At 37.4% G+C, this 14583-nt stretch overlaps 1 protein-coding gene across 7 annotated transcripts in view; it reads left to right on the forward strand.

Annotated features, from left to right (window-relative positions):
- The window catches only part of MRTFB (myocardin related transcription factor B), a 293387-nt gene that overhangs the window by 227864 nt on the left and 50940 nt on the right, over nucleotides 1-14583 (forward strand). For all 7 annotated transcript variants that reach the window (XM_053929332.2, XM_053929333.1, XM_053929322.1 and 4 more), the window contains 4 exons: nucleotides 280-335; nucleotides 1403-1478; nucleotides 5615-5776; nucleotides 7453-7631. In XM_053929332.2, coding sequence (XP_053785307.1) covers nucleotides 280-335; nucleotides 1403-1478; nucleotides 5615-5776; nucleotides 7453-7631 — 473 coding nt within the window. The remainder of the gene's footprint in view (nucleotides 1-279; nucleotides 336-1402; nucleotides 1479-5614; nucleotides 5777-7452; nucleotides 7632-14583) is intronic.

Raw genomic sequence — 14583 nt, forward strand, 5'->3', positions numbered from 1 at the left:
TTTCCGTTTGCAAGATGACACCCGACCCACTGAGCCACACCAGTCAGGACTAGAACTCCATTTTAAATGTTCACTTGTTTTATTTGTACAGTATGTAATTTTAATTCTGAAACATTTAAGGTTCCAAATTTTACAGATCTCCTAAAGGAACTAGTAAATAAATGGAACGGTAGATGCAAACTAATATGATTAAGAAACATCGACGACATACTGTAACATTTGACTGAAGTATTAACTCCTCTGTTTATATCATGAAACCGATTTCTTTTCCTCTCACAGCTTTGAAGAGCCCAGCGGCATTCCATGAGCAAATAAAAAGCTTGGAACGAGCCAGAGTAAGAAATCTCAGTTTAAAATGTTCTACTTCTCTGTTTCTCTCTTTATTTCAAAGTGCCTGTGGACAAGTCGCAGTATATTTTCAGGATACGTGGTACATAGAATAATATATTATGGGGTAGTTTTATCTTGGAGGTTGGTAGAAAATGTGTGACATTCAAATTTTGTTCTTTTAAAACCAGTGACTAATTTTGTACATAAAGGACAAATCATATTTTTTCACTTTCTTGCTTCCAGGGCATAACCACAGTTTTTAGAATAACAATGGAGTAATTCTGCAATATGTTACCCCAGCAGATGGACACAGACCCTACTGTGCCACCTGTACATTTGACCAAGGGTAGGAGAATCTGGCCGAGTGAAAGACCGTTGCTGTATTCCACTCTGCTTTATTCTTTGGGTTGACGCTATCATAGTTGCACATCTAATTGATATTCATTGTATTTCTTTAAAATGTACATTTTTATTTTTATTTTAAGGACAACTTTTAATCATGTTTTATGAAAAGCATGGTCTAAAAATTTCTTTAGAATTTTCTCAGGATGCAATAATGATCTCTTTGAGTCTTATAAAATATAAAACCCGTTTTAAAACCCTATTGTTTGGAGTTGAGTACAGTTCTGAGTAAGAAAATATAACCAAGGATATGAACTCATAAAAGAAAATACATGAGAAATTTTTAGGAAAATTGTTATGTAGGTGGATTTTTCACTTGATCTGAAGTTTAGATTTTATTGCTTTTAGTTATTCAAATAAGCAAAACTAACATCTGTTCAAAAATCAGCTTTTAAATTATGAGCCTTTGCCTTTCCCAAGTTTTAGAAGTCTATAAATTGATTACTTTATTCCAGCACACACTTCAAGTCTTTGTATGGTGTTGAAGGCTGTAGTTAAAATCATGTATTGAATAATAGTTTCTCAAAGTACTAATTTCTGCTCTTACTCTCAAAATCATGGCCAAAAGGGTATCAATTAATTTAAATGGAGTGCCTTGAAAGAAAAATATATAAAACCACAATAAGTCATAAACAACACATGGTAAGACTTTCTTTTTTTCCCCCTAAAGACTGAAAACTTTTTGAAGCACAAGATTCGGAGCCGACCAGATCGTTCTGAACTTGTTAGGATGCACATTTTAGAAGGTAAAATTTTATTTCTGCTCTTTTTTTTTGCATTTTCTCAAGAAAATAAGTAAGAATTCCACACTTTCTGTTTATTACTATTTTAATAACTTTTATCCCACAGGCTGACATATTCCAAACTAGATGGCAACATGCAAACCCAAAGTTAAATGTTATGTTAGATACATGGGGAAAGTTCAATTTTCCAAATAACCAGCTGATAGACTGACTCTTCCCCACCAGCTGGCGCCATTGGTATTTCTACCATACTGTTCTGGAAAAACATTTTTGGTCCAGAGGGTTTCTTCATCAGTGAGGGGCATGTGCCCAATCATTATGTCATAAAGGGTACAATAGCCACAAGGCTAACCATAGATTTTCGGCTGCTTGGACCCTGTTATGTCTACCTGGTATGATGCCCAAACTTAACATTTTCCCTTTGTTGCTTACACACAACACTCCAGCTTGTTCTGACCATTCTCTTAAGCATCCTCCACTCAGCCCGCAGGATTTTCTCTATGATAATAGCCTCATCACTTGGGAAGCTGGTAGGGACAGTTCTACTCCATCTTTGGTAGAAACCTGGCTAAGGCCATTATGTTTTCTCTCTAAAGACAGAGACATCCTTGAAAGCTGGTATCTCCACCAAAAATTCCTCAAGTTACATATTCTTTCATTGTTTTGCTTCTCTGACTAATTTATTGAGCAAGACTAGGAGCTTGACCCTGCAATACTCTTGGGTGTGTTAAACCTTGAGAAGCTACAGAAAGAATCTGAAAGCTCCTCAAATATTTAGACAAAGTTACCAGATAGAAGGAATAACATTTGTTGTGTCTGGCCTGATAACAGACTTAGTATTAGAATTAGATTGACATTATAAAGTGTTAGATTGTAGCTCAACATATTATTCCTAAAGGTCAGGCGTGTCCAAATATAAAACCTTCAGGAAGCCTATGGTTGCTGTTATCGGAGGTGTTTATTCATTGGCCAGTGAGTTAGACACCAGAGGCCCAACACGTGAGCCTGTCTTCACGGAGTTTACATTCTAATGGCACAGGCAGATAAACAGGCAAAACAAATGAATTATAAATTCAGAAAAGTGCTCTACAGGGAATAAATAGGCTGCTGTGATACGGAATAAGCACAAGCTGACACCACACTAAGCATGTTGTGAAGAAGTTCCAAGTGTAAAGCTGGCCTCTCTAACCCTGAGTAGCGCCTCTTCCAATCCAAAGAATCTATGATTATGTGACTATCTTCATACGTGGGGCAGGAAGTGAAAGCCCCTGGCCAATCCACTCCACTTTGGGTGGTGGTCTCAGAAGTCCACTGGACTGATGAAGCTTTTCCAGAATTCCAGTGGTAGGGTAGGAGCAACTACCAGCTCTCAGGGATAAGTTCATCTTCAAAGAAGTAAGTTTACTTGTAAATAGGTAAATGGCTGCTCCTCTGCCTGCAGACATCTTGACCTATAAGGGACGTTTTTGTAGTAACAATGCTCTCTGTTTCAACATACCTCCTAACTGTAACCAGCTTTGTTAATATAATTAAAAACAAGGCAAATACAGAAAAGGAATCATATTTGCTTTTTATTAAAGAAGACTACCCAACATTTAAAAACCTAATCATGTGCATGAGTGAAACATAAGCAATGTTTTTAGGACATCTATTCTCAAGTTGGGATTTTTTAAGTAAGAAAAAAATGTGTCATCTCTAATTTTTAAATACCTTAAAAACAACCCCCAACTTATTTAACATTATCCCAGTTTTCATTGGATTGGATGTTTGGCAGGCAAAAGTCTAAATTATTTTCTGAAGGTTAGCAGCTAAAATCTAGCCTCAGCCTAATGGAAATGAGGTTGTAATAAGACTAGGAACAGAAACATACCAAAATGCCAGCCTCTGATTATTTATTTTTGGAATATTTTCTTTTCAAACATATTCCTGATATCACTTGGCTGGTATTTACGGGAGAGAACAGAAAAACAGAAGACTTTCCTACCTAGATCTTAACAGAAGTAGTTAAATACCAACCTAAGTGTCGTGTGCATGGCCTCATTCTCCCCACCCACCATCTTCCTGTACGGTTAGAAGTCTTTTATCTAACAAGAGTGGGGCCACAGTGAGTCAGTCACACAGGAAAATTGATATAAAAATGAGATGACCACACGTTATTTAACTTAGAAAAATTTGTGATTATTTGCCAAAATTCTGACTGAGGGCTAGGACCTTTACTTTGGGGAAGGTTTTAATGAATAGAGTTCACTTTATTTTTCTTGCATAAACATAACCATTGTGCACTGACTGCAGTTTCAGTTTATGGTGGAACAAAAACTTAAAGGCACTTGAAAAGCAATCTGCATTTAAAAATCCTAGATTTTACAGTTTTTTCCCAATCTTCTACAGTTGTTAATTGCCCTAATTTGACAATTATTTTTTTTAATGACTCACCTTCATCAACTTGTTCCAAAGCATTTAATAGGTTTCTAAAAAATAATCATTTTATTTTGGAAGTTTATTCTTTCCCCATAACATTTGGTTTTATTATGTGTTAACAATAGCAATCCCAATAGACGTGAAGTATTTTGTGAACAGTCAAGGTTGACTTTTGGTAATACATAAATTAACTGGAGGAAAGAGAAGTACAGTGACCTGTGAACAACATGGGTTTGAACTGTGCAAATCCACTTACACGTGATTTTTTTCAACAAATACTGTTAATGTATTTTAACAGCCTTATGATTTTCTTACTATCAATTTTCTCTAACGTACTTTATTATAAGAATATAGTATGTAATGTATATAACACATACTAAATATGTGTTAATTGGCTATTTATGTTATTAGTAAGACTTCTGGTCAACAGTAGGCTATTAGTAGTTAAGTTTTAGAGGAGTCAAAAGTTACATGTGGATTTCCGACTGTGTGGGGAGGTCATCACCCCTAATCCCTGTATCGTTCAAGGGCCAGCTATACTCAGATGTTCCAGAGAGTAGTTTATCGGCCACAGGCTTGTACTGAGCTTTAGGCTTCAACAAGGACATTTTACCTACAAAGTGAAGAACATCAGTTAATCCTGAGAATAGTTATAGAGAATTTCATTTAAAGACCTTCTGTATAATTTAAGAGGCAAGCAACTTTCAAATCAGAATCTGGGTTAACCCTTCATCATTTTTTTAAAGACTTTATTTATTTATAGACAGAGGGGAAGGGAGGGAGAAAGAGAGGGAGAGAGTCATCAGTGTGTGGTTGCCTCTCGTGCGCCCCCAACTGGGGACCTGGCCTGCAGCCCAGGCATGTGCCCTGACTGGGAATCGAACTGGCCACGTTTTGGTTTGAAGGCCGGTGCTCAGTCCACTGAGCCACACCAGCCAGGGCAACGCCTCATCATTTTTAGTTAGTTCTAAACATTATTTAGAACAGTGTAATAAACTGTTAGTGAGAGTTATGAGAAACACAAGTAACTGACAGAATACACATATGAACAAGCTATGTTTATAATAGTTTTACATCAGTTGTCCAACTTCATGCATTTGTAAGTAGATGAGTTGATGCTTCTGTGTGACTGTTACTTATGTATAGTAATTGAAAGTTCCTGACGGACACAAGATTATGTATGCAGAAACAAACCCAAATTCCTAACTGTGATGGTCAACTCTGAGACACACAGGGATCAATACAAGAATATGATTTGAAGCTCTTCTCATTGACTCCTGAAGAGACATTTATATCCTAAGATACAATATCTCTACTTCTAGGAATTATCTTTCTGATGAAGCCAAATCTATAACAATGAGCTTCTTGAGCCACAGACCACATCTATCCTGTTCACCTCTGTATCCCTGATTCCTAAGAAATGTGAATATGACCCTTCTACCGTAAATAAATAATAGCAGTACCCCATATTTGGCTCAAGTTCATGTTAATTTGAGTCTGTGGACATCATATTGTTGTATAGGCAGTATAGAGCTATCCAGGACTAAAAACATAAAATGTATACTAGAACATTCTTAAAGAGTATTTTTCTTTTCCACGGATACGTTAAGAACACATCAATATGTTTAAACTGGTTTAAATTAAATTAGTTGGCCTGAAATAGCATTATGGAATAGATATAGTAATTCAAGTAATGGTTAAAACTATGTTTCTTCTTTTAGAAACATTTGCAGAGCCATCCCTCCAGGCCACTCAGATGAAGTTGAAAAGAGCTCGCCTAGCTGACGATCTGAATGAAAAGATTGCTCAGAGACCTGGTCCTATGGAGCTGGTAGAGAAGAACATCCTGCCTGTAGACTCCAGTGTAAAGGAAGCAATTATAGGCAAGACTCTCAACATTTATTCTGGGAGAAAAAAGCTGGCAGTTTTAGATAAAACAAATTTAATTTAAAAGACCAGCACCAATCATAAGTATTGCTTTTTGGTCAATTAGAAATTAACACTTAATACTGGTTCTATTATTATTATTATTACTACTACTACTACTACTACTACTACTACAGTCGTCCCTCAGTATTCAGGGTAGATTGGTTCCAGAATCCCCATGGATACCAAAATCTTTGGATGTTCAAGTACCATATATAAAATGGTATAATATTTGCATTTAACCTACCCACCATCCTCCCATATACTTTAAATCATCTCTAGCTTACTTATAATACTTGATACAGTATAAATGCTATGTAAATAGTTGTTACACTGTATTGCTTAGGGGATAATGACCAAAAAAAAAGTCTGTGCATGTTCAGTACAGATGCAATCATCTTAGGCTTAACTATATCATACATGTCAGCAACAGCATTAACTTTTTTAAAAACTATTTTTGATCTGGGGTTGTTTGAATCTGAGAATGCAGAACCTGTGGATACAAAGGGTCGACTGTATATTAAATATTGTAAGACTAGCATCTTTTACCTGTTAACACAGATATTCTCCTATGTCCGAGGTTTATGTCTTTTAAGTTCTGATTTTATTACATTTTCTAAGTTAAACTTACTGTGTTATACTGTTTAGTTTCTATTGTTACATTTAAAATTTTTACACAGTTTTCATTATTTTTGTTCTATTTACTTCCAGGAAAAATAAAGAAAAATAGCTTGTTGGTGTTAGTTCAGCAGGGTTATAAATGTATTCATTATGAATGGTAGTGTCTGTCCATTTTATCTCGCTCTTAACTTAGTTACTGATGTTTCCATTTTTTTTCTGGCATAAGATTTAGCAGGAAAAAAAATTCCAGAATACTGCCACTTATTCAGCAAACAGTTTTCAAAAGTTACTATCCTATTTGAAAAACTGTATTAGCTTCCATTACTCATGGGAACTTTTTCTTTTGCATTAGTGTAAGTTTCAATCTTAGGCAAATTGTAGTACATAATTAAAAGCGGTGCAATCAACTATGATCCCTTTCAATCCCAAGGAAATGGGCTCCCAGCAGTAAGGTGTCAGTATAGCTGGGCCGCTCCAGGAGGTGGGACTTACCAAGATACCCAGCCAGTACCACATTTTCCCCATTGCCTCAAAATGTTCTGTAACAGTTGGATTCCAAATCAGTATCCAAACAATGTCCACACATTGGCTTTGGCTGATATACCTCTTAAGTCTTAGTCATTTGGTTGGGTCTTCCTTCTCCTTTGTTTTCTTACTATTCATTTGTTAGGGGGCATGCTTGTTTTATCTGTAACATTTTCACATTCTGCGTTTTGCTGGATGCATGTGCATCCCCAGGTGTCATTAAAAACTTTCTTGTCTCCTCTACTTCCTATAACAGGTAGTTGGATCCAATGGCTTAATCCAATTCAGATTTGATTTGTTTGTTTGTTTGTTTCCCAAGTACTTATGGTAGGTAATGGTGGGTTCTTCCATTGGGAAGTACATGATGTTCTTTTTTTTTTTTTAACAGCTTCTTAAGGTCTTATATTTTTTTAAAAGTTTCTCCTTTTTCATTTTAATCTTGGTATTCCAAAAGCCAAGGTAAGTTAAGGATTTTTTTTTTCTTTAGGTGTTGGGAAGGAGGACTATCCCCAAACTCAGGGCGATTTCTCATTTGATGAAGACAGCAGTGACGCTTTGTCTCCAGACCAGCCAGCCAGCCAGGAGTCGCAGGGGTCAGCCGCGTCCCCCAGTGAGCCAAAAGTTAGTGAATCACCATCTCCTGCGACTACCAACACTCCGGCCCAGGTATCATCTTTCTTTCTTGTTTTTACCCCTAAATAGAAAAAATTTCTTGTTTTTTGTATGTCAAGTGTATTTCTTGTATTTTATACACCAGTACATTCTTACCAGAAGGTAAGTCTGAAATTGTGGGAAAATATCAATTTTTCACCTGTAATCTAACCACTCTTAACATTTTTTAATAGATGCTTACATTTTATCTCTGTATTATATACATATTTTTATTTCACAGTTTTGTAACTCTTAAAAATTTTTTCACATAACTTCTTTTTGAGATGTAATTCACATACTATAAAGTCCACCTTCCCTTTAACCGTCTCACCATTTTAAAGTGTAGAGTCCAGTAGTGTTAAGTAGAATGACATTGCTGTGCAGCAGATTGCCAGAACTTTCTCATCTTGGGAAACTGGAACTATACCCATTAGACAAATCCCAGTTTCCCCTTTCCCCAGGCCCTAGCAACCACCATTCTGTTTCTGTCTTTATGAATTTGACTACTTTAGATATCTCGTATAAGTAGAAACATACAGTATTTGTCTTTTTGTGACTGTCTTATTTGTCTTTTTGTGACTGTCTTATTTTACTTAATATAGTATCCTCAAGATTCATCCATGTTGTAGTATGTGACAGAATCATCTTTATTTTTAAGGCTGAATAATATTCCATTGTATGGATTTACCAGATTTTGTTTATCTGTTTATCAGTGGACATTGGTTCATTTCTACCTCTTGACCATTGTGAATACTGGTGCTATGTACATGGGGGTGGAAACATGTCTTCAACACCCTGAAGTTCTTTGGGGCATATACCCAGAAGTGGGATTGCTGGATCATATGGTCATTCTACTTTAATTTGTTAAGGAACCTCCATATTGGTCTCCGTAGTGACTACACCGTTTCATACTCTTCACATCCTTGCTGACACTTCTTAGTTTATGTTCTTTTAATAGTAGCCGTTCCAGTGGTGGGAGATGATACCTCACAGTGCTTTTGATTTGCATTTCTCTGATGTTTAGTGATGTTGAGCATCTTTTCATATTCTTGTTGGCCATTTGTATATTATCTTTGGAGAAATGTCTATTGAAGTCTTTTGCCCATTTTTTTTATCAGGTTATTTGTTTTTCTATTGTTGAGTTGTAGGAGTTCTTTATATATTCTGGATATTAATCTCATCAGATATATGATTTGCAAATATTTTCTCCCATTCCATGTGTCACTTTTTCACTCTGTTAATAATATCCTTCAATGCACGTAAGTTTTTAAGTTTGACCTAGTCCCTTGTCAATAAATGTATTCATATCATTTTTAATCACTATGTAGTATTCAGTTGAAATGATATACTGAATCTCTTCTAACCTATTTCCTATTGTTGATTACTTGTTTCCTGTTTTTCACTCATAAACACAATAGGAGCCCCTTCTGTGTTCTCACATATTTCCTACACCCTTTTTTTAAATATATACATTGTTGAGCACGTAAAATTTCTTTGAATAATTAGCAGATATTGAAATGGGCTTGAACCTTTTCTTGGGAAAAAGATAGACACTTTAACTACCTTCCAGGAAGGTGATACTGACTCCCGGTCACTGTGTGTTTACCATAAATAGGTAATATCATTACCTTGAATCCTGAACACCATTTGGATATTTGACTGCTTTATGACTCCTTGATTTTGGTTAGATTGAATTCATTTGTTCCAACAAATATTTATTGAGCACCTATTGTATGTCAGATGGTATTGGGAACAAGAGTCTAGTGCATGCAAAGGAATCCAATATTTTTTAGTAATTGCATTGGAAATTCACATTTCTTATTTCTCAGTGGGTGTTCATGTTTCTTTCAGTTTCATAACTCCTTCATATAATTTCTTGTTCTCCTTATGGTTTTCAACTAATGGTCATTAGCATCAACTCTGTGCCTATAGCAACCCCCAGTTCAGGGTGCGGTGAAGAAGGAAACTTTATTCAGTGCAAAATAGCTCAACTGTCATATAGCACGGCAGTGAAAACAGCATGGCTATGAGGCAGACCTGGGGCCAGGCAGTCCTAGGGCCAGGCCCCTCTTGCACTAGACAGCTCTGCCCTGCTCCTTGCTGGTGTGCTTTGTGCTATGCTGCTCTACTTCACTCTGGTCTTCTCTGCTCCAGCAACATATCTTTGGTGTTTTAGCTCAGCCAGGAAGACTCAACTGATGTAAAAGGGAAGTGCACACTCAGAGCCAGAGGAGAGTTGGCTTATATGGACAGAAGTCTTCACTCCTTGGCCCTAATTGGTCGGTCCTTATGCAGATGAGGACTCCAAATCCTCAAAGTTTGATTGGTCCAAAAGACACTATCCTGATTGGTCAGAGTAGAGCCACTCTAGTTGATTGGAGCCGCATAGCTCTGACTGGATGAGGAAAGCCTCAGTCCTATTGGTTAAAATAGGATTCCAGGTACTCCTTTATAAGGGCTGGGTCAGATGGCAGAACTGCAGGCAAGCAGTTCAATGCAGAGGGAGGCATTTCAGTGCTGGCTCCACCCTGAACTGCAGTTTGTGCGAGAGGCCCCTGTGTAGAAGTGACTGCTACACTCTTGGGTGGGTGGTTGGTTGGTTGATCAGTTGGTTGGTTGGTTTTTTAAATTTGAGCCCAGTTAGCCACTAGAAGCCCTTCTTAGTGGGTATCTTCTTTCTTAGGGTTCACATGGTGTTTTTGACTTACCAAAATTTTTTTTAATTTTTTTAAAGATTTTATTTATTTATTTTTAGAGAGGAGGGAAGGGAAGGAGAAAGAGAGGGAGAGAAATATCAATGTGTGGCTGCCTCTCAAGCATCGCCTACTGGGGACCTGGCCTGCAGCCCAGGCATGTGCCGTGACTGGGGATCAAACTGTGACCTTTTGGTTCCTAGCCCTCGCTCAATCCACTGAGCTACACCAGCCAGGGCAAAATTTTGTTACTTTAAATTCAAAACTATTGAGCTACTTAATGGGATTGGTGGAGTTCAGTAGAAAATGTTCTCATTAAAGCCTAGCATCATTGAATTTTTGAGTTGGAAAGATATTTAGCAATTACCTGCCTTAAAACTTGCACCAGAGGAGGCCTGGGTTCAGAAAAATTTTTATATTTTCTTACAGCATTTCTTCTCATTCATGAATATCTATTTGTTAGGTAGGGACTATGTCTTTCAGCATTATTTTGCATTATTTTCTTGCTTGTACTTATCAGCATAATCTGAAATATATACCGTATTTTTCGAACTATAAGACGCACTTCCACCTCCCCCAGATTTGGGAGGAAAATGGGGGTGCATCTTATAGTCCAAATGTAGCTTATCTGACTGGCTGGGGGGGGGGGGGGCGGCAGTGGAGCTGGGGTTTTTTTTTTCCCTATTTTCCTTTAAAACCTAGGTGCATCTTATGGTCTGGTGTGTCTTATAGCCCGAAAAAATACAGTAATTTGTTTCTTTTTTTATGTTTCTAAACGTGAAAATGTGGGACAAAGTCCAAAGAAGGACTTTGACTTTTAGAGGGCAAGAGCTGGGTGTGTGATTGTGTGTGTCTGCATGTGTGCATGTCCTCAACATCTAGCACGGGGCCTGTGTCAGAGAAAGTGCTTAGTAAACACTGAATTGAATTCAGCACCATGAAAGCCTACTGACATGCAGCTTGTAGAAGTGGTGTTTGTGTTCTTCCTTTAAAAAGAGAGCCTCTCCGGCTTGGATTCGTCAAAAGTAGTGTGGGTAGCTGCAGTTCGTATGCTCCTGTCAAAGTCTGCAGGGCAAGAGTGACTAGCTCCTCAGCTTTGCTGGAACTTGACCTAGGAGAAGAATGAGGGTCAATGGCCAGCCCACAGTCTGAGGTCTAAGCAGGCAGAGAGGGAGAGCAAGGGAAACCAGCCCCTACTGTATTCTCACATTTTTGCTGCACCCTGGTTTTGAGCTTTAAAAATAGGGCTAAAAAGGAATGTCAAGTATGCAAGTAAATAACCTTACAAAATAGTTCTACTCATCCATTTGGGTTGTTCTCTGCTTCTGAGTAGGTCAGAATATCAGACAGCTAATAGCATGTCCTTACCTTTTAGTAATACAGAATTTTTGTCACCTCAGCCATCTACCTGATAATGACTTCATGACCATTCCACCTGTGTAGGAGATTGTCATTCCCCTTTGCCCATCACGGCTTGTACTATTCGGTTTTTTACTTTGCTCTTCAAATTTGGTCTCTAGCTAAGTTTGTAAGTCAGAAACTTTAACCAGAGGCAGTGCCACCCAGTAGGCTGACATTCCAGAATTATTTGAAGGAAAAAAAGGAATAGCAGTATTTCTTGAAGAATAAATATGCTCTATTTATTGCCAGTGCAACACGCAGTAAGCCTTGGGTCATTCCTGAACTGAAACAGTTTTTGTAACACTCTTCAGGGGGGGCTGCAGCACCAGATCTGCCTGCTGTGTATTGACCCCTGACAATCTGCTCTAGCTGTCAACTGGGCCTGAGGGAGAAGACCCACTTTAGAGAATGGTACATTTCCTACTTACAGTTTGAATACAAGAGCCTAGAATCAAAGCTGGCTCACTGCAGCTTTCCCTGTTACGTAATTTCTGTATGGTACACCTTGAGACCTTCTTAAATTGTGTCATTTATTCCCTTGTATTATGTGTTGTAGTATTTATAAGTAAGGAATTCAGATTCTTATTATTTATACTTCTATTCATGCAATTAAAGAAGCATCTCTCTGTTAACTGTGCTATATTATTTTGGCAAAATTTGTATTTTATTTTCAGTTATCCAGTGTTTGTTTATAGAATTTATTCATGCATTTCACTTGATATATAAAAAAATATATATTTATCTCCCTAAATATAATTACTTTCACACTTTTAGTTCCTGGGGAAAGTACCTAAAAACATTACTTCTCATTAGATATGAAGTTTCCAATGGGCAGGGGTGTCCCATCGTTTTATCTTAGTAACTTCATACTGAACACACAGGATCCAACACATAGCAAGTGCTTATTGCCTTAATGAATGAAAAGTCCCAGGAGATGGTCTCTGAAATGAATATTTTTCCTGCTTTAGAATTGTCATTGTACCCCCACCAAGAGTCAGTCTCTTTACTATTATTAAAATAGTCCTTATAAAGCAAAAATAATAAAAGAACAACATAAATATCTTCTATTTCGGGCATTCTTTGAGATTCTTAGTTTTTAATCTTTAAAATGGAAACTCTAGAAATTTGATGGTGAATTTAGTTACTATAGACCAGTGGTCCTCCAATTTCCCGTACGGAGGGACTAGTGTGTGTGTTTTTCATATACTTTATTTAATTTCCACAGCCTAACAGACTAATTTTCTTATAAAATACAATGGGGTGGCATCAGATTTCCGTAAGTCTTCCTATACTTGTTGCAGACAGTGAACAAAGGTCCACAGACCACACTTAGAGTAGCACTGTCACAGAATTCCCTTTCCTTCTTGCTTACCTGAATCAGGTTGGGGGTTTTTGTTTGTTTGTTTGATAGAGTAATCATCATTTTGTACTGCACATTTAATCCTATGGCTTAAGTACATTTTTCTAGTTTCTCTGTTCATTTTTTAAAAATACTTGGCCTAATAGAAAGTTCAAGTCCGTATAGAGAATTTGTTTTAGATTCTTTTGTTGTTGTTGTTATTCAGTTACAGTTGTCCCACCTTTTCCCCTGTTGCTCTCCCCTGCCCCATCCCACACCCCTCACCCCACTCCCACAGTTAACCTCCAGCTCATTGTCCATGCCCATGGGTCCTCTATTCATGTTCCTTGGCTTGCTCCTTCCCCTTCTTTCCCCTATTATAACCCTCTCCCTGCCTCTCTGGTTGCTGTCAGTTTGTTCTTTATTGCCATGTCTCTGGTTCTATTTTGCTCGCTTGTTTTGTTGATTAGGTTCCACTTATAGGTGAGATCATATGATTATTTGTCTTTCACCACCTGGCTTATTTCACTTAGCATAGTGCTCTCCAGTTCCATCCATGCTGTCGCAAAGGGTAGGAGTTCTTTCTTTCTGCTGTGTATATTCCATTGTGTAAATGTACCACAGTTTTTTGATCCACTCATTTACTGGTGGACACTTAGACTGTTTCCAGCACATGGCTACTGTTAATAACACTGCTGTGGACATTGGGGTGCATAGGTTCTCTTGAATTTGGGATTCAGGATTCTTAGTTTATAATCCCAGCAGTGGGATGGCCAGATCAAAAGCAATTCCATCTTTAGTTTTTAGAGGAATTATGTTCACAGGCAATAAGTTGAGAGAAAATTAAGCTAAATATTTCATGATGGTTTTTTTTAAGATTTTATTTACTTATTTTTAGAGAGGGGAGGGAGAAAAAGAGGGAGAGAAACATCAGTGTGTGGTTGCCTCTTGAGCACCCCCTACTGGGGACCTGGCCCACAACCCAGGCATGTGCCTTCAATTTCCTAAGGGAATTGAACCAGCAACCCTTTGGTTCGCAGGCTTCCACTCAATACACTGAGACACACCAGCCAGGGTTGTTAATGATTTGCTTTATTCCAAAATGTCTTATGACATAGTGTCTCCTTAATTCTTTTCAGAACACATAGATACCAGGATATTAAGTGTTACAGGAAAGTATTCAGATAAAAGAAACATTCCCTACAAAAAAGATTGTAATACATAACACCTAAGTAAAGAACAGATTTTCCTGGTACTTCTCTTAAACTCCCAGTGCTAAAATGCTAATGACTTGAAATGTAGACAGTACAATACACCACCGTGTTTTTCCTTTAAAATGTAGATTTTAATGGTGAAAACAGTTCTTTAATATGTGTTTCACTGTAGTCTATAAGAGACTAAAACTGCTTTTCCTTGGACTTTGCTCTTGTCTTTTCAATTCTGATTAAAGTACAGCTGGAAAGGAATTTACCAAAATACTAATGGAACTCATCACATGTTGGAGCTCAGTCTATTTTATGCTTGAGCAACTCTT

Source organism: Desmodus rotundus, chromosome 1 (assembly GCF_022682495.2).
Source record: "Desmodus rotundus isolate HL8 chromosome 1, HLdesRot8A.1, whole genome shotgun sequence".
NCBI lineage: Eukaryota > Metazoa > Chordata > Mammalia > Chiroptera > Phyllostomidae > Desmodus > Desmodus rotundus.